Genomic DNA, 25,917 nt, shown 5'->3' with positions numbered 1-25,917 from the left:
TGCTTTTTACCCCCACAAGGTGTGGCCCTCTGGAGCTTCTCCCATAAGAAAGCAGCACCAGGCAGGTCCAGCTACTCTTTCCCAACACCAGGTATGTCTAGCTGCTCTTTCCTAGCACCAGGAACCCTGCTCCAGCTCTAGGACCTCTTCTTGCCAGCCCATCTTCCCAGTCTTCTGCGACAGCACCTCTGCTCACATGGGAGAGGGTCTTTAAATGCTTTCAAACATCCCTCCATATCCTCTGCAGGAGCAGCCACTGCAGAAACAGGCACTCACTCTCCAAGAACAACTGTTCTGCAGGATAGCATTGAGGGAATGTTGGGGTCTTCTCCACAGCACTTCAGAAACCACCAGAGAAGTCTTCAGACCAGGTTCTTCTGTGCCCATTTCTTCATAGGCATGGAAGGGACACCCACTCCTCCAGTAGACAGAGGACAGTGGGGGCTGCACTGCCAGTTTCTGCAGCTCTCCAGAACACACAGCCTAAGTGCCCAGTATCCAGTCTCTTCTCAGAACCCACACCATGCAGAGCAGAGCCTCTTGCTTTGAAAAGAGCCCATAAGGCTGGCCAGGAGGAGCAGTGAGCCTCAGCGTGGGGATGCTGAACCCCTGTCCTCCATGGGGTTCTCTGAGTCTGGCTGGAGCAGGTGAGGTGGAGAGCTCAATGACTGCTGCATGCAGCCTGGAGCAGACCACGAAGGAAGGGAGGTGGGGATGAAGCTGGCTGTGCTTGGCCAGGCACTGTCTGTGCCATCACAGGAGGTTAGTCATCTGCCCAGTGAGGCCCTACACACCCAGACTGCCCCAAAGATCACCAAAACACTCCCAAGGTCTGCAAGTGAGAAGCTCTGCTGGGATGGGGTGGATGAGGTGGAAATGCAGGCTGGAGAGTCCCAAAATCCTACCTGCAACCAGGAGCACATGTGATACCCACTGGCTCCCCAACTTCAGAACATGCCTGGTTTTGCCAACGCAGACTGGGTGCAAGCCCCAACCACCATGGCACGTGGTCCTGGGCAGAGCAGCTCCAGCTGCCTGGGTGGAACTGAGCCCCACGCCCTCCAGGTGGGATGCTCACCCTGGCACTGCAGCAGCAATGCTCTGCACTGATCCCAGCATGCAGCAGAGGAAGGAGGGAGCAGCTGAGAACAGGATGCTGGCACTGCCCTGTGCAGCCTTATGGCAGACTGGTTATTTTATCCTTGAGCATTATGCTACTTTGTGATTTGGCTTAAGCCAGCAGCTCCCATGATCAGCCAGCCATCAGAATGATTTGCCAATTAACATTGTGGCAAAAGGATCACCTGCAACAACTGGGGAGTTCCATGATCTGCAACCAAGCCCAAAGATGAAGTCAGCAGGAATCCTGTGACAGAGAGAGATGGTTCCCCATGTGCTGGTGACAGAGAGCTGATATGCAGGCCCCAAGAGCTTCTCCTGAGTTACCAGAAGGCAGGACAGTACTTATTGGCAGAGAGGGCAGAAACAGTGCCTGCAAGGAGGAACCTGACAAACTCGAAACAGGGAAGATGGTATTTCCTCCAAGGCAATCAAAACAGATCAAAACACAAAAACAGATGGTCAGGGAAGTGGGAAATTTCCACCTTGACACACTCTTGTGTCCAAATTCACTGCTGCTCTGGAAGATGCATTACTTTGCCAAGAGGTCTGCAGGCAGAGCACGCTGGGTGAAAACACAGCTCTCACCACGCAAAAATCTGGTCTGAAGAGATCTCCAGTTCCCTCTGAAGTTAATCCTCCAATCTGCAAATCCTCAACAGCATCACTGCAGAGTATGGTCCTCTGGAAGAGGAAAGGCTGGACCCATCTCTGCTGTCAGACAGCCCTCAAAGTCCTGAGAGCAAGGAGTCAATCAGGGATGCTATGGCCAGTTCTTGATGGGTTTTAAAGCACCTCACTAGATCATCAGTCTGTGAGAAGGGTCAGGCAAGGAAGAGGAAACCTTGAGCTCTATGTGTGAAGAGAGAAGACAGGGATGGGATCCTTTGGTCTCCATGGGTTTCAGGAATACAAAGCCCAGGAAAACAACAGGTCTTGAGTGGGCAGTGTCAGATGTCTCACAGTGATCCAAGATGGAGAAGACATGGAGGTAGGAGCCTCTGAGCTGCTCCTGCAGGAGTGCTTCTGATGGATATCTGGAGATCCACACACGAGACAGGGCCAGCTGCCAGCACATGGCACAAGTAGCCTTGGGAGGGTCTTTCAGAGTCACCTAATGCCTTACACCCTGGCAGGATCACTTCTACCTACCCTCCAAGAGCAATGGGCTTGTTGGGTCCTTTCAAGAATTCCACGCAACAGCTCTCCACAGGATCTTCCAGTGCTTCCCTGCCCTCTCAGGAAGACTTGCTTCTGCCAGACCTGGATCCTTTACCATGATTTCCTCCCGTTACTGATTGTCCCACTCAAGGAGAACAATTGTTTTTACCTACAACTGCCACATTACCTTTTACACATTCCCAGACTCACACAGCTCCACAGGCTCCCATCAGCTTTTCCTCCCCACCATGTGTACAAGATGGCCATCTTCCCAGATGCTTTTCTCAGTGGTCTCTGATATCAATCTACAGAAATGTTGTGCCCCAAACTAAGCACAGTGTTCAAATGGAGGTCCTGCTAGCAGTGAGGACACACCAAGAACCTCATGCACAGACCCCATTTACCACCCTCCCATCATGTTCAAAACCCTTGTTAAAAGGTCACAGCTTCCAAAACCAAAAGCAGAGCAGAAGTCTGATAGCCTTGATTATGTTATGTCTTTCAAGGTGAAAAGCAGGGAGGAAGAGGCTGCATTATGGCTTTGAGATGCAATGGGTCTCAGCAGGCTCTGGGCATCAAGGTGAGAACTGTGAGGAGAAGACCCTGCCTGGGGGAGGTCAGGTGCAACCCTCTTGCCCACTTCAACCCTCAGGACCTATGGGACAGTCTGACAGCTTAGTGCCAGGACATGCCAGGCACCCTCCCGGGGCTGTCAGGGTAGGATGGCCACAGCTCTGGGAGGAGCCTGGGTGAGTGCTCCTGCACAACCACTGGTCCAACATGTGGTTAGAGGTCTCCCCATCACAGAAACAGAGCAGAAAGCAACTCTGCCAGGCCCCTCCTCACCACAGACCCACCCTGTGGGTAGGTGGGCAGGGAACACATCTCTGCCAGGGACACTGAGTGCACCAAGGACATCAGGGCTTCTCCCTTAAGGGCCATGGGGGCTGAGGAGCACCCTGGGCAGGTGTATATACACACACAGCATAGCACTGGCCCTGCCTGCCCAGTGCCACAGCAGTGACACAAGTGCCAGCCCACAGCCCCTGCCACGTCATGGCAAACTGTCCCCAGCAGCTCCTGCACAGAACTGCCACCACCCAGAGAGGCTGCTGGGGCAGGAGGCAATGTGGCACGTGCCAGATCTAGATGCCATCACAAGCACATTGCTCAGAGCCAAACCCTGGCAGCTGCCTGCTCCTGAGAGCAGGGGCTTCCTCCCACTGGCCCCTGGGCAGGGCAGCCAGCTCAGCCTGTCCCCGCTCCAGAGCACCCATCAGAGGGCAGGTAAACGGGTTGGAAAACATCCACTTAATGCTCTGATTTGTCTGTCACCCAAGAGTGACTGCAGCAGCAGCATAAAGCGCTCCATGCCAGCTTCAGCCCAGCAGGGGGGTGGGAGCTGGAGCTGCCTGCAGAGGAGGGCACTGCCCTGGGGATGGTGTGAACCCAGAACTAAAGGAGAATGTTTTGTTTTCAACTTCCACGGAAACAGATGGAGAAACTCGATATTCAACTAAAAGGAAAAAAAAACGTTGTCAACAGAAAGCTAAAAATAGGTTTAAATTGAATTAAAAAGAGAAAGAGAGAGAACAGAAAGTGAATGAATAAGAAACTAAAACACACCTGTGCCAGGAGTTGCATAAATGAATCAACAATATCAGGATGATCCCTGGGCCCTAAAATATAATAAAGATGTAACTTAAGAGAAAAATCATACAAACAGCAACTCAACATCATATAGTTATGTGATACAGAAAGAATTTACAAGTGAAAACAGGAGTGTAAGGGAGGAGGGGTGTGTGGGGAAGGGGATGGGCAACATGAGCAGTTTGAAGCAAGTTAAAGAAACAAAACATACAAAAAATCATGAAACTTGGAGAACCCAAGAACAGAAAGAAACTGCAAAGGAAAGGGTCTAAAGCCCCAGGGTCTCCAGCTAGCACCTGGGTGCTGCAGAGCCAAGGAGGAGTTCTTCGTTTCCTTGGGGAGGAAGAGAAGGAGGAGCAGGGGCTAGCTGAGCACCATCTCCACAAGGAGAATTAGAGCTTTTGCACTGTGGGGACTGAGCAGGTGTCTTCAGAGCACTGTTTGGTCCTGGAAGGTAACTGCAAGTGAACGACAACACCTCAGCAAATGTTTGATAGGCCTGGCTGGGCTCAGGCGTGCACATGCTTGTCACCAGCTCCAGCTGCTCAGGAGACCCTGGCACAGACACCCTCCCACCCCATTCCCAGATGCTCTCCAGGACGGTGAGTCCAGGACTCTCCTGGAGGTCTCCTCCAGCATCCTCATGGGAGAGAGCAGCTCAGTGCCCAAAGATCTCTGTGCCAGCACCACTCACCCTACCTTGGCATCTGACCGTGCACACTCACTTCTTGGCCCCTGTAGGCTCAGGCATGCCCCCCTTCTCCTGCCACACGTGGGCTCAGCAGAAGGGGCTCGCCCTGCTCAGAGCTGGCCCTCCCAAGGGGACAGTCCTGGGCACACACCAAGCTGAACAGCCTGAGCAAAGCTTGCATCCAAGTGTGGGCACAGCTCGGGCTCTGGCCCCTCCCTTTTGCTCCTGCCTGGAGGCACTGCCAGCTCCCCAGCACCGAGGCAAAAGGGCTCCAGCACAGATACATCCACACGCCACTGGCACGAGCAGGGACCTGATACCCGAGGAAGCCTGGCCTGCTTGTCACTGACCCCAGTGACACCTGAGCACAGTGGGATTTGCTTGGACTGTGGTGTGGTGATGAGCAGGGCTCCTCGTGTCTTTCCCCCCACCTCTCTAGAGAGCTCTGAGCCTTGAGCTGGGGGACAGCATCCCCCTACCTGGCACCCAGCTGTGAGCAAAGGATCAGACCCCTTGGGGGCCGCATGTGGTAATGCTGAAGGACCAGATCCAGCAGCTCCAATGTACATTTGTCTCTGTCACAGGGCAGGTCACTGAGATGCTGAGGGGAGCCATGGTGCAAAGGAGCCTGTTCTAACCCCATTTGCTTTTTGTAGGGTGGGCAGTGAGCCAAAGATGGGCCCCTGCCCTGCAGGAGAACACCAGCATCCTCAGCATCCCAGCAGGGACTCGGTGGCCACCAGTGACACTGAAAAAGTAATTTCCCAGCTGTTCACACACACATTCTCCTGCTCATATGAGGGCTTGATTTCAGGCCACTAGAAGCAGCAGTGGACCCCAGAGAAGCCCCAAGATCTTCCTGTGGGCACAGCGTCCCTGCCAAGCAGGACTGCAGCTCCAGATTGAGCCTTGCTGCATGTGATATCCAGCCTGGGCTGCTGTAACAACACAGAGGCCCAGAGCACCCAGGGGTTTCCTGCTTCTGTTGCCTGCAGGGAAGGTACCCACCTTCCAGGGGTTGGGATGAATCCAAGAAACAGAGATGGCCCCAATTAGCTTAGCTAGGAGTGAAAACAGCCATTCCTGGTAAGAGGCCTCCAGAGTCCACGCATGCAAAAGCCTGACAACAGCCCCAGCTGTAGCAGGGACGGCTAATCCTACGTACCTTGCTGGAACAGGGTCAGTGTGACTGAGGTAACGAGCAAGAACAGGGCCTTGATGGGAGGGAAGTGGGCAGGCTCATGGGCAAAGATGTGAACCAGCTGCAAAAGAGAGAGAAGGACTGAAGCTCCTGCTGGCCCTGCACGTCCCCAGCCACCCAGGCACAGTTCCGTACCTGCCGCGTGAGTTCAATGGCAGAGACCTGGGGAATGGTGCTGTACATCTGCCCCAGCATCTCACACAGCTGAGGCACCATGGGGGCAAAATCATCCAGGAGGGTCTTCACAGACTTCTCAAATATGGCACAGACAGACTGTGGGAAGAGAGGAACTGCATGAGCAATAGGCATCAGGAGACCTCTCCCAGGGCTTAATTTATGGGTCCCAGGGGAGCAAAGAGCTGGCACTGGGGACAGGGACCAGCCAGGCAAAGGGCTCAGACCTGCTCTGATACTGCTGGCCTGCCCTGCAGCACAGGATGCTCCCAGTGACCAGGAAAAACCCTTCCCACCACAGCAGGAAGGGTCCCCAAGGGCCGGGGAGAACTGGCTGCTGGGACATTGCACAGGGGCAGTACTGGACTGAACAAATGGACAAGCACCAGATGATACAGGTCCAGTTCAGAACAGAGCTGTTCTCTTAGGGAACACAGGTTGGGTAGATCCCACCTCCCTGCTCATGGCAGGACCCCAGCTACTGGAGAGAAGCAGAGCTGATGGAGGAACAAGACAGATAAGAATGACTTGATGCTGCTGGTGACAGCAAGCAGCATTGGTCCAGATAACCCAGCAAGACATCCCTCTTACAGGCCATCACACAGAGTTTGTCCTTTGCTGTCCCCTGCTCAGGTCAGCAAGGACAGGCAGAGCTGCAGGCAGTACACAGGTGAAACCAGGTTACCTCCACCACCTGGGCATCATTCAGCCACTTGCTGAGAACCTTCTGTATGAGCTGGAAGACTTGCTGCAGAACCACCACCACCTGTAAGGAATGAGAAACACTGAAGAGAATTGGCCTCTCTGGGAAAGAGAGATTCAACACTAAGCATGGCCTGGACTCAAACCTTCAGGCACCACCCCTCTCCAAAGCTGGACAGCTTTATTTCTGAAGCAGCCTGCCACTGCTCACAGTTGGCAGGTAGCACCCAGGCCACCCTCCAGAGCAGCACCTAGCCAAGAGGCATCCAAGAGGCAAGTCAGCTCTGTCCACCTCAGGAGTGGTGGGATGAGCTGAAGGAGCTATTTTAGCTGGAATAGACTGGCACCACCCTCTTGCTGGCACATGCTGCATTCCCCATTAACCCCCCTCTGGTGCAGTGAGTTGTGAGGCTTTGCCCAGTCTGTGGCAGAGAACTTGGAGCTTTTGCTCTACTCACTGGGTTGGGTCCTTGCTGCACTGGCAGTTTTTTGACCTCGGTGCTCTCATGGTCGTCATCGTGGTGGCTGATGTCTAGGGTGGTGAAGAGGTTGGAAAGCAGGCCCAGGATGTGGATGATGGCCAGCCTGTTGGAGGGATTGGGCTGCCAGGGAAAATAAAGCCAAAGTATGACACAGCCTGCACTACTCAATCGTAGTCATGTCTTTGGGATGCTGAGGAACTGAACTGCAGAGGCAAAGTGCCAGAGAGGGGTTCCCTGCACTGCACTTTCCCTTGAGCCCATGTTTAGAGTGCTGCTTCAGCACAGCAGCCCCAGGGCTACAGCCAGCAGGAGAAACCTGGATGGAGGCAGCACACAGGCACTCACCGTTTCATCAGCCAGCTTTTCCAGCTGCTGGATGTAGGGGGTGATCAGGGAGTGCAGGTTCTTCAGGATCTCCTCCACTTGCAGTGCAGAAAGCAGGAAACCAAGAGCCTGCATCAGCCACATGCACTGGCTTGTCTGGGACAGAGAAGACACAACAGGGAGGTCACTGCCTAGCCCACAGCCCATACTCTGACAGCTGCCAGGGTCCCAGCTGGGTGTGCTGCAGCTCCTGAGCTGCTCTATCTGAGTCCCTCTAGGTGCATCTCGCTGCAGGAGAGGGGAACAGCTCCCTAACAGCTTCTGTTCCCAGGGAACAGGAGCTCTGGCTTCAGCACACCTGGCCTCCTCCCAGCACCTGCCAAGGAAAGACCAGTTGGTGTCCAGAGATCTCCAAGCTGGCAACACTCATCCTAACTTGGCACACCATCCTTTGCACAGCCTGTCACAGCCACCCTGTCCTAGTCACAGGCAAGGCTGGGGCTCAGTTCCTACACTTATCTCCCTTTCTCCTCTTGAAAACATGCCTGTCATCTAAGTATCCTTGGGTTTGGAGAGACTGGGAACTGCTAGAGTTAGGCCTCCTCCTCCTCCCTCTCTAGGGGACATACCCTCCCAGCAGAACCCCAGGCTGTGTGGGGAAGTGAAGCTCAGCAGCAGTGAGAGGCAGCCAGCAGATCTCCTGATCCTGCACACCATGGATGCAGTGCTGAGCTCTCCTCTGGGGACAGCTCTGTGTCTTCAGCTGAGCATGACTAAGGGGGCACGGGGGACAAGGAGAACCAGCAGAGGTGTGAGTCAGCCTCTCTTACCTTGTGAATCTGCTTCATCAACACCTCCTGTCAAAGGGAAAGGGAGAGGAGAAGAGAAGGGTGAGTGCTGCAGAAAGGCCCTTCCATTCCAGGCAGCAGGACTGACAGCAGGAGGTAGGATTGACACAGGAGGTTGAGACAACTAACACCAGTGTGAGCACAAACATTGTGTGCTCCCCACAACCTGCCACAGGCAAGAACTAAAATTCCTGTCCCCTGAGCCAGCCCACTCAGCCACCCAGCAAGAGGAGCTCCTGGCTTGGATGGGCCCTGCAGCAGGATTGCTCAAGGAGTCAGCCTCAGCCAGGGTTTCCTTATTCCAGTGACAGTGCTCCCCAGGCTCTAAAAGCAGAGATGCTTTTAAGAGCCCTTCACCCCTCTCCTCCCATGTACATCCTGGCAGCTTGCCCAAGTCCAGCCCTTCTCCTGGTGCCTCAGGATTCTGAGCCCCAGCTGCCACAAATCGTGAGGATCAAGAAGAAGCATGGAACAAGCTGCCCCAAGACTGCAGGGATCAGCTCAGGCTCCAGGAGAGGCCTGAACAGCAGGGTGCTGCCCTCCAAGATGCCCAGCAGTGGCACTAGCAGCGTGGCAGGTGCACAGCTGGCAAACTGCTGCTCCCAACAAGGCAAACAAAACCCTGGGGGAAGGACAGACACCCACATGCAACCCCAGCAGACCCCTGGCAGTCGTGTCTGTCAGTGGCTGCCATTTCTGCATTCACAGCAGGACACAGGGCCTGCCATATGGATTTACTAGCCTATGAACAAAACTGGCAAGAAATCTGCGCCAAGCAAGATGCCCTGAGCTGCTCTTTTGTCCCCCTGCCCTGGTCCTTACAAAGGAAAAGGCGTGCACAGAGCACATCCCAGGTCACCCAAAACCTTCAGCACTCAGCTCCTACCTGTGACACAGCAACAATGTTGGCAGCATAGGGTGGCAGGTCGTACTTGCACTCTCGGCAGATCTTTTTCAGGGTGGAGACACTGGAGATGGAGAGCTCAGGGTTGCCCAAGGCTTGGAGCACCAGTGGTAACACGTTGTTAATCATGACAGGGTGATCAGCCAGCCACTCAGACAGGGATCCTGCATACATGGATGGGGTCAGACTGCAGGGCTGCACCACAGATTCTTGCTCTTGCATTCCACAATGCCCAGCTTTGCTTTTCACCACTGGTATTGCTGGGCAGATGTGGTCTCAGGGGGGCTTTCCCTGCCCTGCCCACTCACCGATAGTGAACATGACGGTGTCAGCAAGCTGCACGTTGCTGATGCTGATCCGGGGAATGAGGCCGATCAGCCCGGGCACCACGTCGGAGTAGTTTACATCAATGGTCTCAGCAATGGACTGGAAGCCATAGAGCAAGGCCTCCGTGTGCTGCCAGGGTGGGAGAGGCACTGTCAGAGCCTTGCATTGATCCCTGATGCCCAACCCTGCCCCAGCTCCAGGCACCAGCTCAGCACCCCCACAGTAGCTGAAGAGGCTGATCCCTTGGCAGAACTAAGGACAGGGAGGCAGAAGATCTATTCCTCTCCACAGCAGACCCCAGAGAGACTGTTTGTGTGCTCTGCTCATGCTCCTTACCTCATGTCCCTTTGCTTTCAATGCCCCATTGAGGGTGAGGACAGGGAGCTGTCAGCCCTGGGTCCCCTTGCTCACCTGCCACGTGGACGGCTGCTCTGTGTTGGTCAGGAGACGTCCCAGTTTGTCATAGAGGCTGCTCAGGAGCTCAGCACCCAGCATCTCATACACATACATCAGCGTGTCAGAGATGTCCACCCTGCAGAGAACACGGGTGTCTCCAAACGCTGTCCCCAGCCCACACAGAGAGCTCCATGTATGGACACGTCACTTTCTCCCCAGGGCACAGGCACTGCTCATACAAGCACACTGTCCCAACCAATGGAGTGATCCTATGGCCTCTTGGGCAGGGTAACTGGTGCTGTGCCAAAATTTTGCCAAATGAGCCAAACCAGCTCATTTTCACATTACCACCACAGCCAGAACAGCTCTTGATGGAAGGAATCTCCTCTGTGTCCCTCCTTGGCTCATCATACAGCACTCAGTCTCCAGGGTGGCAGAATGCTGCCCCTGCATCCTCACCAGCCTGACAAGCAAATCCAAATCTCCCACTTGTACCTGTATATCCGAAATTGCTCCTTCTCATCCGAAGACCAGAAGCCGTACTCCTCATCGGAGGGGAACTGGGCTTTGTGCAGCAGCACATCCACCAGCTGGAAGTAGACAGGCCTGTAGACCTGCTGGTACACTGCCTGCTTGTCTGGCTCAAAGGAGAGGATATCATCCTGGAGGCAGGAGGAGGAATAAATACATCAGGCGTTGCAGGGAAAGGCAAACAGAGCTAACAGGCCTGCTAAATAGGGGACTCAGGCACATCTCCCAGTGCTAGTGGGACCTGTCACACCTTGGAAGCCTGCATTTCCAGCTCCCTAAGATTCACTTGATGCTGTGCCCTTCTGCAGTGGCAGCATTATCTGGAGGCAAGATGCCAGAAGCCCCAGAAGCTGGGTGGACCTTCAGACAGCATCGTCATAGGCGGTGGCAGTGTCCTGCCATGTCCTACCCTTGGGAGCACCCCTAGACCAGGAGCATGCGTGCCTCAGACTGCTGTGAGAGAGATGACTTGAGCACAGCCCCCTCCTGCATGCACCTGTAATCTCACACCCATCTGGAGAAGCAGCAAGAGGTCGTGGGAGCCTCAGCCTGGCCTCATGCAGCAGAGGAGCTGCTGCCACGGCACTGTCTTTGCTAACCTCCCCGCCCACGCTCAGCCACGCCACTGGATTGCAGAGGAATGGAGCTAAGGGATGAAAGGGAGCTAAAAATAGAGCACAGTGTGGCAGGGCTGCTCTGCTGATCCAGGGAACACTGACCATGGGAGAGGGACCACAAACTGGGCTGCCACTAGGGCCATGCTCACATTCTAGCGTGCTGCAGGCATGCAGAAGGAAGCTAAACAACCAGGTCTGCTGCTGGGAAGAAAAGAATTAACATGAAATTTTAATTAGTTTTGTTACAGAGGCCCTTAAAGGATGGCTCATACTTCTAAGGAGGACTGGTGGCAGAAAGAGCCAGCCACAGGGCCAGCATTTCCTAGGTACGTGCCCTGCCCTAGCTGCAAGTGCAGGGCAAGGAGTGGGGACATCAGAAATCCCTGTGACCAATTAAACCGAGGCCAGACCCCAGTCCCCATGCACTGAGCCTGCCTGGAGGACAGAGCCCAGGCAGGCTGTCCACAACAGTCACTGACCTGCAGCGTGTACCAGAAGGTGAGGGTCAAGGAGCTGGTGGTTTCGTTGACAGGGTAGTGTCCAGGGATTCCAGTGCAGAACATAATCATGTTGACCAGGGCCAGGAAACTCTGCCAGTGCTCCACCTGGTCCAGGAGGGCTCTGGGAAGCAGACAGCATGGTCAGAGTTTCCAGCTCCTCTGCCCTGACACACTGGGTGCAGGACAGGTCCTGGACAAGGCAGGGTGTGGGAAACAGCTTGGCTGCTCCAAGCTCAGTGCCCCTCCTGGGGAGCATCCCCGGCACTCACCGGGAGTGGTTCTCGCCCAGGGCCACGGCGATGCGGCAGATCCCGTGCGACGTCTCCATGTCCCCGCTCTGCACCGCCTGGCGCAGCTGCTCCTGCAGCCCCAGCACGGGCGGGATCAGCTTCAGGAGGGTGTTCACGTACCTGCAAGCACAGCCTGGGTCAGTGCCAGGCATCACCTCCCTGGCATGGGCTGCCATGCCATCCATCCCTCCTGATGCTCTCCCAGGGCTCCTGCCCAGCTCTGCCTATTGAAGGATGCTTTGTGCAATGGGTTAGGGCTCCTGCCTACAGGAGCCCCTACTGCTCACATGAACTCTCCTTGCAGCCTGTGGCATTAGGACAAAAGCAGCAGCCTGAGCACTGCTGCAGCAGAGCCTCTGCAAGTGAAGTGCTGAGCCAGGGGCCATCAGCTCTGGGCAAGCCCCCCTGCACCACAGTGTGGACCCCTGCCTCTACCCACCCACAGCAGCCAGCAGCGCTGCCAGCACAGCACCTCCAACCTGCCAGTGCCACAAGCAGCTCTCGGTGAGCTGTGCCTGTGCCCAGCAGCATCGATGTGGAGCAGAAGAGCAGCAAGGGCAGACCTGTGGGCTCTTCCCACCGTGCCCTCAGATTAGCACAGAGGCAGTCCAAGCTGCCAGTGGGAAACCAGGTGACTCTCCAGCATGGACACATCCAGACTGTGCCCCATGTCTGGGATGCACTGGGCAGCCACCGCTGGGGAGTCCCACCCAGGGACAGTGCAGACCCCTGGCACATCCCGCTGCCACAGGCCAGCAGCACTGCTCTCCCACATCCCATCCCATCCCGCACGTCAGCCTCCCCTCCGCTGCCTGCAAGGGATGGTAACCAAGGCAACGAGAAGGAGGCAGCCAAGGTGAAAGGCAGCCCAGGGCCCCCGGAGAGAGGCCGTGCTGGAGGCTGACGAGCAGCCTGCCTTTTCCCTGCCATTTCCCTGCCCGCCCAGGCGTGTTATCTGCAGCCACAGCCTGTGCTCCCTGCCCGCCCCCGACATGCAGGTGCGGGGCTGAGGATGCTTGGAGTGGGAGGCATACATGATTCCAGCTCTCTTGTGCCCACCCTGGGGAAGAGATGTGAGTGCTGACACCAGGACAGCCACACATCCACCCCGGAGTGGTAGGGTGGCTTTGCTATGGATGATTTCAGAGAGAACAAAGCCATTGGTGCCACCAGTGCAGGGACAGAGTTGTGCTCTGGTGGCAGCCTTTCTTCAGGGCCAGCAAGAGAAAACAGAGGAAACAAGGTGTCTACAATCCCAGATGTCCTTCCAGCACTCCCTCTGTGCTGCTGGGGGTCACCCTCCTCTTGCCCTCTCCCCCAGAGAAAACCACATAGCAAAGGGTTTATTTTTCCATAAATCATTTCCTCTGATGCCCTGAGTTATGCATGTGGCAGCATGAGAACAATGTGATGATGGCGAATTTGGAAATTCAATAGCTCCTCTCCCAGGGAACCAATGCTGCATGCAGGGTAGGCCCAAGGGAACCAGAGCAGTGCCCAGACAAAAGCCACAGGGAACCTTCCACTGTTCCAGTGTAAGCCAAAGCCTTCCTTCCTCCACAGCACTGGGTTCACAGTACCCGAGGGAGGCTTTTATGGCTTTGTGACTTTTATGACTTTTTCTGACAAGGATTCTGCTTCTGCCAATTACCTTGAAATGCTCACAGTGCCTGGACCTGAACTGATCCTCTGGAATCCCTGCACAGCCAACAGAGATAAACACCTAGATTTGCCTCCATGCTTCAATCCCATATTATTGAAGACTTCTGGGAAATGTTGGGTGAACCACATCTCCTGAGCACCACCTTGCTCTGCTAACTGGTCTGTAGACAAAAGGGCATCCTGGATGCAAGGTCCCTAGCCAGGAGGGAGATGCTTGCTCTAGATGAGTTGTTTTAACCAGTCACACAACAAGACCTGCAGACAAGTCAGCCAGAGCTGAGCTGCTCTATTCCACATCCAGGAGCACAGAGCCCCAGGTCACTCCACCTGGTCAGTGCTGCTTTCCAGCCCAAGGCACCAGCTGATGCCACATCCCTGACCAGGTGCAGAGCTTGCCCCAGGAGATGCTGCCAGCCACTGCTTCCCTGCACCACTGTCAGGCAGAAGACAAAACCATCCCAGCTCAGAAGAGCCCCTGGATGCCCAGCTTGTTTCCAGCAGCCAAAACCTGTGAATGCCTGTGAAAGAGTACATGAACATGGCAGCCTCATGGTGACTCCTGCCCATGCAGTTCCCTGAAGTGATTTGTCTTAGCCTTCCTGAGAAAGATTTGCAATCCTGGTATTTAGGAGCTGAGCAAATATTGCTTTCATGACCTTGTGTGGTCCCTTCTCAAAGCCCAGCAGCATTTGCAGCTCCCTCTGTGGGACCAGCACCCACTCTTGCTCTTCTGCAAAGTGCACCAGTGTGGGGACAACCTGTAGAGGGAAGATACGGGCATATGGGACAATCTCATCCTTCCTGATCCAAAATCTGAACCACATCTTGATGAGACAATAACCCAATCTTATTAAAAACCTGTTTTGAATGAAGCTCTTGGAAAACTCAAGTGAAATTCCTCTTCAGAAATTCAGCACCAGGTGCCAAGACCAGAAAGACATGGCAGGCAAGACACCAGGCAATCCCCTACAGTCACCTGCAGTCCTGCCAAGTCCACCACTGTAGCAACACCCTGCTGCTTTCAGAGAGGACACTCAGTGTCCAACACCCACGCTGGGCAAACACCACAAGGAGGTGCATCCTTTTGCATCCTAGGTGCATCCCTACCCCACTCTGATGCCACCCACTGCCCTACAGGAAGCCAAGAGGCCAAATGCAACACATCAGCTCTCCCCTTGCAGCACGTGCTGCCAAGCTCTCTGACCCATTTAGCTGAGGGGATAATCCTCAAATGAGATGGAAGATACAGCCCAAGCCTCTCCTCTGCAGATGACATACAGCATCTCCATTCCTCCCCTCCTGCAACTCAGGAGCATCCCACCACCTTCAACGGCAGGGTGTGCTCAGAGATGCTCCAGTTCCAGCTCCTGGCCAGTCTCCAAAAATCTGAATTTCTTCTCAGGAAGGCCATGTCCTAACAGAGGAGCAGCATCAAGACTCCAGCAACACACAGCACATCCCCTTCTCTGGGCTCACAGGGCTCCCACCTACCTGGCAGGTGCAGAGATCAAACACTTTGCACCTACACATCTCTGGTGCATCATTTCTAGTAACACCTCAGAGGCAGGAAACCACTCCCTGCTCCTTGCAAACAGGGAAACTGGAGCTGCCAGCACAAGTGACTAACCTAAGAGCAAGGGAGCACCAGGGCCACGTGGACACAGGTGCTGCAGCAGGAGAGCTGCCTTGCAAGGTGGTGCTCCCCTGGGAGGATGCCTGACAAACTATCTAACCCCCAAAGTCAGAAGCCAAGCTCATGAGGCACTAGGACTCCTGCTGGTGGCAGAAGCACACCTGCCTCATCATCTCTGCAGCAACGTCAGTGAAGACAGCTGGGAGGGAGCAAAGGGGGAAAGACACAATGCAGAAAGCACTCAGGGAACCCATGGCAAAGTGGTGAGCCCCAACACTAACCCTCTCATGGAGCAATGCTCTAATAAGCTCTGGAGAGGACCATGCCAGCAGCCCAGTGCCAAGAATGCTCTGAGCCTGCAGCCAAGGGCCTTGCAGGAACAAAGGCAAGAGACCAAGAGCAAGACAGCAGCTGAAAAGCAGCAGGGATCTCCCAGACTATCAACATAAGAGACAGAAAGGTCAGTAGACTCCCTGGGGGCTCTGGGAAAGAGCTGGATCCACTCTGGCTGCGTGACAAAGCCAGAGGGGTGGGACAGCTGGCACTAGGGGAAGCAGGAGGAAGAACACATTATAGTGGACACAAGAAACAAAGGGGAGGAGAGCACCCACCAGGGCTGGGAAGCAGCTGACACCACACACTGCCTGGTAGGGCACCCCGTGACAATGCCACCGCTGTCCCCATGTGCCAGGGCAGGAGCTGCACCAGGCTCACACACTGCAGAGCCTTTCAGGCCAGCTGCCTGCCCTATCCTGGCCACTGCCCACACGCCTACAGACAGGAGGGTGCTCTGCATGGCTGATGACGCCTCCAGGAAGAAGGATGGAGAACAAGTACTGAAAATTCTGTAAGGGAGCACCCAGCATGGTAGGTCTGAATGGGGACAAAAAAACCTGCATGACAGGGTCAGCACAGAAGCAGAGAGGAAACCCCACTGTCAGTCACTCCTCTCCACAATTCACTTTGAAAGCTCAACAGAAAACTCAGCCTTTAATGCAATCAAAGAGCAGCACTGCAGGCCTAGGCTTCTGCACAAAGGTATGGAATCACTGCCAAGGGACTTCTGAGACTCAAGGGAAATTGAAAGCAGGAAGACAGAGTCCAACATTTCAGAACTGCAGGTGACCTTCTCACACCTTCTCACACCTTCTCACTTCCTGCCCCAGACCTGCTACAAGGGTCTGAGCTGGTCCACAGCCTTTGCCAGGCACAAGAAGAAACAGCTTCTGGTGACCTTCTAAACACTAGCAAATGAGGCAACCCCTCACCCCATCCAGCAACACATTAAAATCCTTCTGGGTCCCTTTGTGCACCAGGATTTGCAGTCCACAGATGCAACTCCTTGTCATTGAAAAGGACAGCCCCAGGCAGCCCTAGAGCTGGGGAATGTGCAGGCTGCCCCTGCCCTTAACCAAGGGGAGGACCAGGGCTCACAAGGGCAGTGGCAGCATCATTCCCAGGCTGGGGAGGGTCAGAGCCTGCGCGATGTGCAGCCATGCACAGCCATGCACAGGGCATGCACAGTGGCAGCAGCTCAGCTCAGCCTGCAAGGAAACCCTCCTCTTGAGGGGAAGGTTGCTAAGCAGCCAGGAAGGGATGGGGCCACGGGAACTGGAGATGTACTGTCCCTTCTGCAGGCAGTGGTCCCAAGAGCTGACAGCGGCTCAGGCAGTGCAGCCAAGCAGACAGCTCGGAGCTCCACAGCACAGCCCCAGCAGGACCAGTTCAGCTGCTCCCAGGGCAGCCATGGCCACAGACAAAGGATGAGTCCTTGGCTTGCACAAGCTGCTGGAGCCAAGAGGAGGGGAAAAATGACAGATCTGGTTTTATTATCTCTGCATTTAATCAGCTCCTTGGCTGGACCAGCAGTGCAAGGCAGAGGAAGGTCTCTGAACTCCTGCTGGCAGGAGTCAGGCAGTTGCTCTCTGGCTGGCTGCTGCAGGATCTGACACAGGGAGCCAGAACCATGCATCCTCATCTCCCTCAGAGGCCAGCATGGACATGGGCCGCAGCTGCCAAGACTTCATGGTGTCTACAAGTCAACCACAGTGCAAAGCCTTCCAGGACAACCATGAATAACCAACAGCCTCCAACTGCTTTTGATACTCTCCCATTTCCAAACCTTGTCATCATTACCTTCAGAGCCAACAGCAGCTAGAAAAAAAGCCTGAGATTTTTCCCTCCCACCCCGTTACCCTGCTGATGTCCAGGAGCACAAGCCTGCAGCACACAGGAGAGGCTGCCCTTACCTCTGGGCATCGGGCTGGGAAATGGCATTGACCACAGCCTCCACCGCTGTGTCAAAGAGCTCTGGGTCCTGCAGAGAGGTGAAAGCTGCCTGGATGAGGTTCTCGCAGTCCATCAGCGGGATCTCCAGCTGGACCCAGCTGGAGAAGCACTTGAGCACCTTCTGCTTGATGAAACCCGGGGAGTCCTGCTGCTGCAGCAGCTGCTCCAGCAAAGGGAAGACGGAGCCGCACTCCTGCGCCAGGACGCTGCGCACCTGGCCCTTGCGGTACTGGGGGAGGCGGCTGGTCTGGAACTCCTCGGGCAGCACCGTCAGCAGCTCCAGCAGCGCCAGGCACCGCGCCCGCCCGTCCACGTTGGAGTCCTCGGCCTGGAACATGCGCACCATGTCTGCCACGGCGCAGGGCCAGGCCTCGGGCATCATGCTGAGCGCCAGGGAGGCCAGCGCCACGCACAGCCGCGTCAGCACGATCTTGGAGCCGCTGGCGAAGCGCGTGATGTGCGTGAAGAGCTGAGACTTGAGGCTCTCGTACTGGTCGGCCGGGATGTCGTTCCAGTAGCGGGAGATTTTAATGTGGAGAGCACTGGCACCAAAGTACTGGATCTCGGGCACCTTGTCCATGTGGAGAAGCAGCCAGCTGAAGTGCCATGCCTGGGGGGACACCTGTGCCTGCATCAGCCATTTCTGAGCCAAGTTCTTGTTCTCGATGTTTGGGTCATAATACAGCTGATGGAGAGCCTGGAAGAGAGAAGGAAGCACCCTAGAGCAGCTGAGGAGCACCACTGTGGCCTGTCCTGCCTGGGAAAGGCTGACCAGGAAGGCTCACTAGGATGGAGCCCAGTGCCCAGGCTGCCCTGCACAGCCCCCCTTCCCAGGGCAGCCCGTGTTAGCTGGCCTCCCTCTTCCCATTCTCAGGGAAGTCAGAGTGATCTGGCAGCAGGAGAGGACCTGCAAAGCATCCTTTCCCTCCTCTCATGCTTCACTCTAGAAATGTCTTTTCTTTAGTCATTTCCCATCTTCACACATGCTGAATCTGCCTGCTTCCCTGCTAATGTGCCATCACTGGGGTGGGCACAGGACCCTTCTTCCACATGAGGACTGTAAGGGATGTGGCTGACCAGCACTCCTGCCCTCCACTCACACCTGCTTTCTGAAAGGTGCTGTGGTCCACAGCTTGCATCCATCAGCCCATGGAATGCAAGAGCCACTGCAGATCTTTGTTGTCAGGTTATGCAGTATCCTGAAAATCTACAGTCACTAAATTCAGGGATTAATCTCTCCATTAAGCACCTTCAAAATATTCCCAAGCCCACCCAGTTACAGCGGAACCAAGACAGCTGGCATCCAGCCCTGCCTCTGCCACTGCTTTCTGCAACATCCAGTGCTGCTTAGTCCATCTCTCCATATAGAGAAGGGAAACATCACTTACCTGCTCCTGCAGCTTTGTGAGATCTAGTTACTGCTTTGCGTAGCTCAGATCCACATGAACAGCTTCACACAGGCTACAAGGCTTTATTTGCAGAGGAATATTACACAGATATGAAGCCCGACCTTAATTAGCTACTTATCCTGAGTGGGTACAGCTAGCAACCAGTGATGTCCTCGCACAAGGAGAAGAATAACTATCCCTTGCCCAACTCCATCTTCCAGCAGTGAGGATTTCTGCCTGGCACTGCACGTTTCATTTCAAATTGCTGACTGCACATGCCAGGAGCAAGGAAAATCCATGGCACCTGTTGGGCAATCAGGCACCCATCACACCCCACCAGCAAATCAGAGGATGGCTGCAGCAGGTGCGGAGGATTTTTTTATGTACCCACCCTGGCTCCAGGTCTCAAATAGCCTCCCCCCCCAAAAAAAAAAAGCCCTATGAAATTCTTGTGGTTCTTGTGCCCAGGAGAGGATTTAAACCCTATTTTTAAGCATGCAGAACTGGCAGCTTGGGGCACAGGAACGAGCTTCCCAAGCAAGTGCTTGTGCCTCCTGCTGCCTCCCAGTGTGAGACCAAGGAGCGGGACAATATGGCAGGAACTTTACAGAGTCGGCATTGCCTGGGCCATAATTTGAATCACTGCTGTTCAGGACTTTGTGATGGGGGAAAATGAGGATAACCTCTCTGTAAGAAAGATCTTTGTAAGAAAGAGGTTATGAAGTACATTGTAGGAGATGGAGTCAGCCAGCATGGGCTGCAGAGGGACAGCGTCTGACCCACTAAAACACCTACCCTGACACAGAAAAGGTTAACCCTACACAAGCAGGACATGGCAGAGAGAAATCTGTCCCAACAGAGCAAGCCAAGGGGAGACCACAAGCTCTCAGTAGTTAGCCAAACCTTTGCTCTGTTCCCAGTTATCTTGGACTTGGATGCAGGAAGTGTCACTCAGCTGCTGGGGCAGAGGTAAGCACTGTCATCCCTTCCAAGCAAAGCAACAATTTACTTCACTATAGAGCAGCAGCTGCAGATGTGCTAAAAGCTCAGCCACTCCTGGGGGTAGGAACCTGGCTCCTACCCCTGCTGCCGTGCTAAGGACTGAGTCATCCTGCAGCAGGGCTGGAGCTGGAGCTCCCAACCATTACCAGCTCAGTCTCTTGCTCCCATCAGAGCTTGCTGCTTATTTTTCTTCCCAAATAAATCTCACTTGAGATTCCCAGAATGCTGACAGCCCACTCTTTCCCTTCCCTGCTTGCTGGGCACTGTCACAAGGTGAAACAAGCAGTGCCCTCTGCATGCTCCCTAGCCCAGCATCCTTCCCCACTTCTTCCCAGCCTCTACTTTTACATCTCCATACACTTCCCAATGAATTTATTTCTTCTATTTTAAATGGTGCTACTGCTTAGAAAATTGTGGGGAGAAAATAATCCCTATGCATCATATATTACAAGGTACAATGTGTACACAGGAGCCCTAACCTCTAAACCTGCACAAGCCTTGTAAAACACGAACCTCACCATGTGTGCAGGATGGACCTGGCCCACAGCGTTGGGTTCCTGACCCACAAACTCCCCAGCTGCTCACCTGTGCTGGCCACAGAGCTGCTGCATGCCAGTCTTACATCAGGGAAACTGCCAGGCAAAGCATGGCACTGTGCACACTCCAGGCACACCACAGTGAGCCCCAGGAGCAATGAACCTGCAGGGCAAGACTTGCACAGCACCACAAGTGACTGGGACCGTGGCAGGGCAGCAGAGCAGGGGATGGCAAACACAGTCTGCCTGCTGGGAAGCAGCTGAGGGCTCATCCTCCTCTGGCTGGGGCTGCCAGTGCTGCTGGCTAAGGCCTGATGCTGCCAACAGGATCTGCTTCAAGCCAGCAGTGCTGGTGCTGCCATGTGATCATCCAGCTGAATGGAGAGGAGCGAGCAACCAGGAAAAGCCCAACATGAAGGTGAGATCCAAGCAGGTGCACACAGACATCCTGCACACACCTCCAGCACACAGACATCCTGCACACAGACATGCTGCACACAGCTCCAGCACACACACATCTGCACACAGCCCTGTCAGAGACTCCAACAGTGGCTATGCTAAAAAATCCCAGCTGCTGCATTGTAACAATGACAGAGGGAGAACTGTCATAGCTGCTCACCACAATACTTGTGCTGGGGAGATGTTACAACCTCTGCAATAAGAGCAACAGTGAGCAGCTGGGTTGCAAGACCCCTTCCCAGGCAGGGCCAGCTTTTCAGGTATGTGGACAGCTCTCCCATCACCACCATCCCAGCATCTTGCCTGCATCCCTCACGTTCCACCCTGTGCACCATCCCCACCATCCCCAGTGAACTCTCTGGAGAGGCGTCCACACCCAGCAACACCAGCCCAGAGCCCTGCTCCTCCTGCAGGGAGTCTCTGGGGAGGTCTCCAGCAAAGGTCCCCAAGGACATGCTGCAGCCTCCACCATGGGTGAGAAGGTGAATGGCAAGATGAAAAAATCTACCAACTACACAAAGCAATTCAGAGGATGGAAGCAAAGGTAATGCTGAGAACTCACGCTACAAGCTGTTGGAAGTCAGATGAATATTCTGGAAAAAAGCATCCATTCACTATCTCAGCCGCCTTTTCTAAGTATCCTGCCTGGGAGGGAATCAGTTGTGGTGGCTCCTGAAAAAAGCATGGCTGTTCCTGCCTGCATGGAGGACACCAGGTGGAAAGGAAAGGCAGCATGTGCCCCAGGGCTACCAGCAGCACAGCCCATCCAGTACTCTGTACAACACGGGAGACCCTTCCAGGGGACCTCCAAGGCTGGGCATAAATACTGGGACCATCCTGAGCTCAAAGCAGCAGAAGAAGCCTTTGGGAGCAGACTAGGCTCTCTCCCTGATCTACCATGCACATCAGCTGAGTACCATCCTCTGCTGGGAGCATGGGGCAGGGGACTGCAAGGGACAGAAGGGCATGTGAACACCTCAGCATGCTCCTCCTCAGCAAGGAGATATTGCCCTCATGCCAGACCAGGCACCAGCATCAGCTGCTGCTGGACTTTAGTGTAACTCCTCTGGCCAGCACCCTGGGCCCATTAGGAGGCACTGGAGATGACAAGGGGAACTATTAGTGCCAAGAGGGAGAAGCAGAAGGCATGAAATCGGGTGACATCTAACAGGGAAGCTTTGTGCATTCCAATTGGAACGGGTGGCTGACACCAGACCTGCCTTCTCTGCAATTAGACCTGTAATGTGAGAGCTGGTAAACAGCCTGGCTGTCAGCTATGCCCTTTGGCTGGGGAAGAAGCCTTCTCCAACATCAGCTCTGCTTGGCTGAAAATAATTCTAGCTTATTATGATGGCTCTTCCCTGCTCTAAAAAGCTGTGACCAAAGCCTCAGTCAGGCTTTAGTCGCTAGAGAAACATCAGCCCCTCAAGTAAGCTGCTGTGGTGCAGGGCAGCCTGCCCAAAAGGCATGGGTCAGAGATCTCATGCTGGTTCCTTCGTCAGGTGGAATGGGAGCAGTCCAAGGAGAGTTACAGACAAGCAGAGGCATCTGATCTTAGGCTGCACCCAGGCACAGCAAGAGAAGAAGATCTGCTACAAGCACAGAGCCCCCAGCTCTCACCCTTCTGCAGGGAGCCCAGTGCCAGCAGGCTGTCTCCCTCACTGCACTGCGTAAATACATTACCATGGGGTACCCTGCAGGGAGGTGCTGTCTCCGTGCCATTATGGGGTGACAAGATGAGCCACAGACACACGACTCTGACCCCAGAGCAAGAGCGCGCTGCCTCCTGTTCTTGGGGGCTCCATGGGGAGACAGCTGCCCTCCAAGGGCCAGTCTGCTTGAGCACAGAGAGCTGACAGCAGGTACAGCTCTGAGCGAGGTCTGCATCGCAGCTGGGGAAACAGAAAGCTGCAAAATACATTCCTGCTCTGCTCCTCGTAGCTTGTCCACAGCCATGGCACAGTGGGGGCAGCGGTGGCCACGGCCCCGTGGCACCCCCAGCCCCCTGCAGCAGCACCCTGGGGATGTCCCCGCTGCCGTCTCTCGCTGTCCTTTCTACTTGAGCGCACTCGCAGCGTCAGTGCTCCAGGCCTGCAGCAGCAGCACAGCCATTACCCCGGCTCTGCCAAGCGAAGGGAATATCATCATCATCATCCCTGCCTCCCCTGCCTGCAGCAGCTGGCCCCCCCGGCCCCAGCGGGGCAGGCTCAGCAGCCGGCGCCCCGGCAAGGCGGCAGCCTGCCCACAATAGCAAATGGACGCAAAGTGAAGCTGGGTGTGTGCCGCTGGGCATGCTGCTCCTGTCCAAGGACCCACATTTTGCCAGCAGTTCAAAAGAAAAGGGTTTTCTCTCCTCTCCTAATAAAAGATGCTGCCACTCTGAAGCCCCTCTTTGAGCCCAGCTTGCCCACACCAAGTCCTTGGCTGTCCAGAAGAGGCTGCAGCCTTGACACAGCTCAGCAGCTTTGGCATCACTCGCACTGCTTCACTGCCATCAGCCCTCTGCAGAGCACAGCATGGTCCCCAGCAGGGACAGGGGCTGTAGGACAGGTGTGCTCCCAGCCAGAGTGGGCAGGGGCCTGAAAATGCAAAGGGTGAGCAGGACCAGAGAGAAACCCTGGAGATGCAGAGCCCAGGATGAATTACAAGGGTGAGCCAAACACCCCTGTTCACTATCCCTTCTTTCTACCCAACACTTCCATGATGGAGTAAAGAAGCAATTTGTGAGAGAAATTTCTGCTGGAGCCCAAGCACCAATTCCATCCATTCCTGCACCATAACATATCACAGCTGAGATGAGGCACCAGCAATGGCCCTTGTGGGGCTCAGACCAGCACTGGACAACAAGATACTGCCCTCTCATCCCATTACCACCACACCATGGGAAGGAGCCATGTGTTCAGCCAAGGTTGGCTCTCGCTGGAATCTGCTTCTGCAAGAACATTTGCTTAAACATGTAACAAGGTGACTCCCTGCTTCCCTCAGTTCTGGAGGAATCTCTGCTCCTAAGGCCCCCAGCTCACCATCCCCAGTGTGGCTGCCACATCTCACACATGCAGGCTGCCTCTAAGGCCCCAGTGGTCAATCCACTACCAGAGAGAGGATGCCATTCCCTCACCCTCGAGTATTTGTAATTCTCTTGATCAGGTTTCTGAAGACAGGCAATAGCCTTCCAAAGGAACCAGATGCACTTGATTTCTCCTCCCCATCCTCCTGGGCAGAAGGCAGCCCCAGCAGCTGCCACATCCCCGAGGCTCAGCATCTCTGAGGAGCAGTGATCAAAGCCATCCCTCTCCCATCGCGGGAGGCTCCGGATGTCAGCTCCATGACACCCCGCCTACCCATCCTGCCAGAGAGACTCCGTGCATTCATCAGGCATCTCCAGAGAGGCACACGGCAATCTGGAAGGCCCAGAGATGCCAGACCGCTAATGTGCTAGGGAAAAGACGTCAGCAAATATTACAAACACCCCAGAGGATCAGAGGCAGGACAAGGGAGGAAAGACCTGGAAGGAATTAGACAAAAAAAGAGGCCGAGAGTCTGCACTTGGGAAATTCATGGAGGAATGGCACTGTCTTTTTTCTTATTTCAAAAAGGGTGATACTGCTGAAGCAGATTCAACTGCCCTAAGGACATGTGAAGAGGGTCTCGCATTCTTCCTCTCCTGTCCAATACTGCAGTATTAAGTGCTGAGGGAAATCAAGATTGCAGGGCACAAGTCCTGCCTGTGCATTGCTCCTCTGAGATGGACAGAGCAGCCTGGACTAAACATCTGCAATCTGTCCTCATCATCACCCCAGCACCAGGCTGTTAGTCACACCAGGGACAGCTCCTGGGCACACAAAAGCACACACAGGTCACAAACCACATTGCACCATTTAGGCAGTGAAAGGCTGAGCATTCCCACAGCCTGAAGCCCTTGGCTTTCCCAGCCTTCCCTATCCTCCACCCCCTCCAAACACAGCAACAGAGCCCCACTCAGCAGCAGATGCAGGGGAAGCAGAGCCAGTCCAGAGCTGCCGGACTCCCAGCACAGCGTGGCCATGCCAGCCGGCTCTAGCTGTGCTGAAGCCAGAGCAGCATCTAGGTCAGGCTCAGAAGAAAACAAAAAGCAGACAAGCAGCCCTCAGCTAGGACTAGGGGATGCTGACACAGTAACCCTATCAAACCAGCTCAGCCCCAGTGCAGCCCGCCTCCTCTCCTGTGCCACAGGAGCTCCCTATGGAAAAACAAATACAGGGAGCAACTTTCAGATGGCTCCTGAAGTGCAGCACCTGAACCTGGCACTTGTCCCCAGGCTTTTAGACCTGTCAGCTGGCCCTGCCTCCAGCATCTGCACCCTCCTGCCTCCCTGAAACCACTGTTCACAGCTGGAGGTGTCTCCCTCTGGCACTGGTTACACATAAACACAGTAATGATCCTTTTCAGCTACACTGGCACCCCAGAGCCCTGCAAAGCCCCACTGCATAACAACAGTAGGGGTACAAAAGGATTTTCCAGGGACAGAATCTTCTCCATGAAAACCATCAGAAGAGTGTGACAGGCAGAGTCTTGCCAGACTGCCCTAGCTACAAATGTCACACATGAAGACCTCCACTGCAGGGGACCTGGAAAGGCTTCAGCCCTCTGACTTATGAGATAACCAGTTCCTCAAGCTGTTCCTAACCCCAGCACTTATCACTGACTGACTCACAGTGGAGTCAAACCCTGACTTAAATCAGTATTCAGGATTATTAATAGAGCCATGCACAAAATCTGGCAGGTGGAAGAACCCAGGCCAGTAGGAGCATCATCACTCATCTGCCAGCATCACCACTGACAAAGCAGCTCTACCCACCTGCCTCCCACCAACCCTGCTCCCAGCAAAGCCCATCTTTCCTTCACTTTGTACCCCACAGACCTTCCTGGAAAAGCCTGCTGAACCTCTGTGTTTTTTCTGATCCCACCCCATGCTTCTTTCCCTGTTCAGGGACTGTGCTGCTGCCCCCCGCCAGCAGCTCAGAGCCCCACTGCAGTCCACAGCTGCACCTT

The 25,917-nt window shown here is 54.8% G+C and overlaps 1 protein-coding gene across 2 annotated transcripts in view; it reads right to left on the bottom strand.

Annotated features, from left to right (window-relative positions):
* The window catches only part of IPO13 (importin 13), a 31,097-nt gene that overhangs the window by 3,385 nt on the left and 1,795 nt on the right, over window positions 1–25,917 (bottom strand). For both annotated transcript variants that reach the window (XM_059478050.1, XM_059478051.1), the window contains exons 2-15: window positions 17,462–18,198; window positions 11,897–12,037; window positions 11,607–11,748; window positions 10,475–10,641; window positions 9,995–10,115; window positions 9,565–9,712; window positions 9,239–9,420; window positions 8,335–8,361; window positions 7,526–7,660; window positions 7,157–7,300; window positions 6,682–6,762; window positions 5,958–6,095; window positions 5,787–5,883; window positions 3,907–3,959 (exon numbers count right to left, since the gene is read on the bottom strand). In XM_059478050.1, the coding sequence (XP_059334033.1) occupies window positions 3,907–3,959; window positions 5,787–5,883; window positions 5,958–6,095; window positions 6,682–6,762; window positions 7,157–7,300; window positions 7,526–7,660; window positions 8,335–8,361; window positions 9,239–9,420; window positions 9,565–9,712; window positions 9,995–10,115; window positions 10,475–10,641; window positions 11,607–11,748; window positions 11,897–12,037; window positions 17,462–18,198 (2,313 nt within the window). The remainder of the gene's footprint in view (window positions 1–3,906; window positions 3,960–5,786; window positions 5,884–5,957; window positions 6,096–6,681; window positions 6,763–7,156; window positions 7,301–7,525; window positions 7,661–8,334; window positions 8,362–9,238; window positions 9,421–9,564; window positions 9,713–9,994; window positions 10,116–10,474; window positions 10,642–11,606; window positions 11,749–11,896; window positions 12,038–17,461; window positions 18,199–25,917) is intronic.

The sequence above is a fragment of the Ammospiza nelsoni genome, chromosome 9, assembly GCF_027579445.1.
Source record: "Ammospiza nelsoni isolate bAmmNel1 chromosome 9, bAmmNel1.pri, whole genome shotgun sequence".
Classification (NCBI taxonomy): Eukaryota; Metazoa; Chordata; class Aves; order Passeriformes; family Passerellidae; genus Ammospiza; species Ammospiza nelsoni.
Note: the sequence above shows the minus strand (reverse complement) of the source record. Positions and strands in the feature narration are given on the sequence as shown.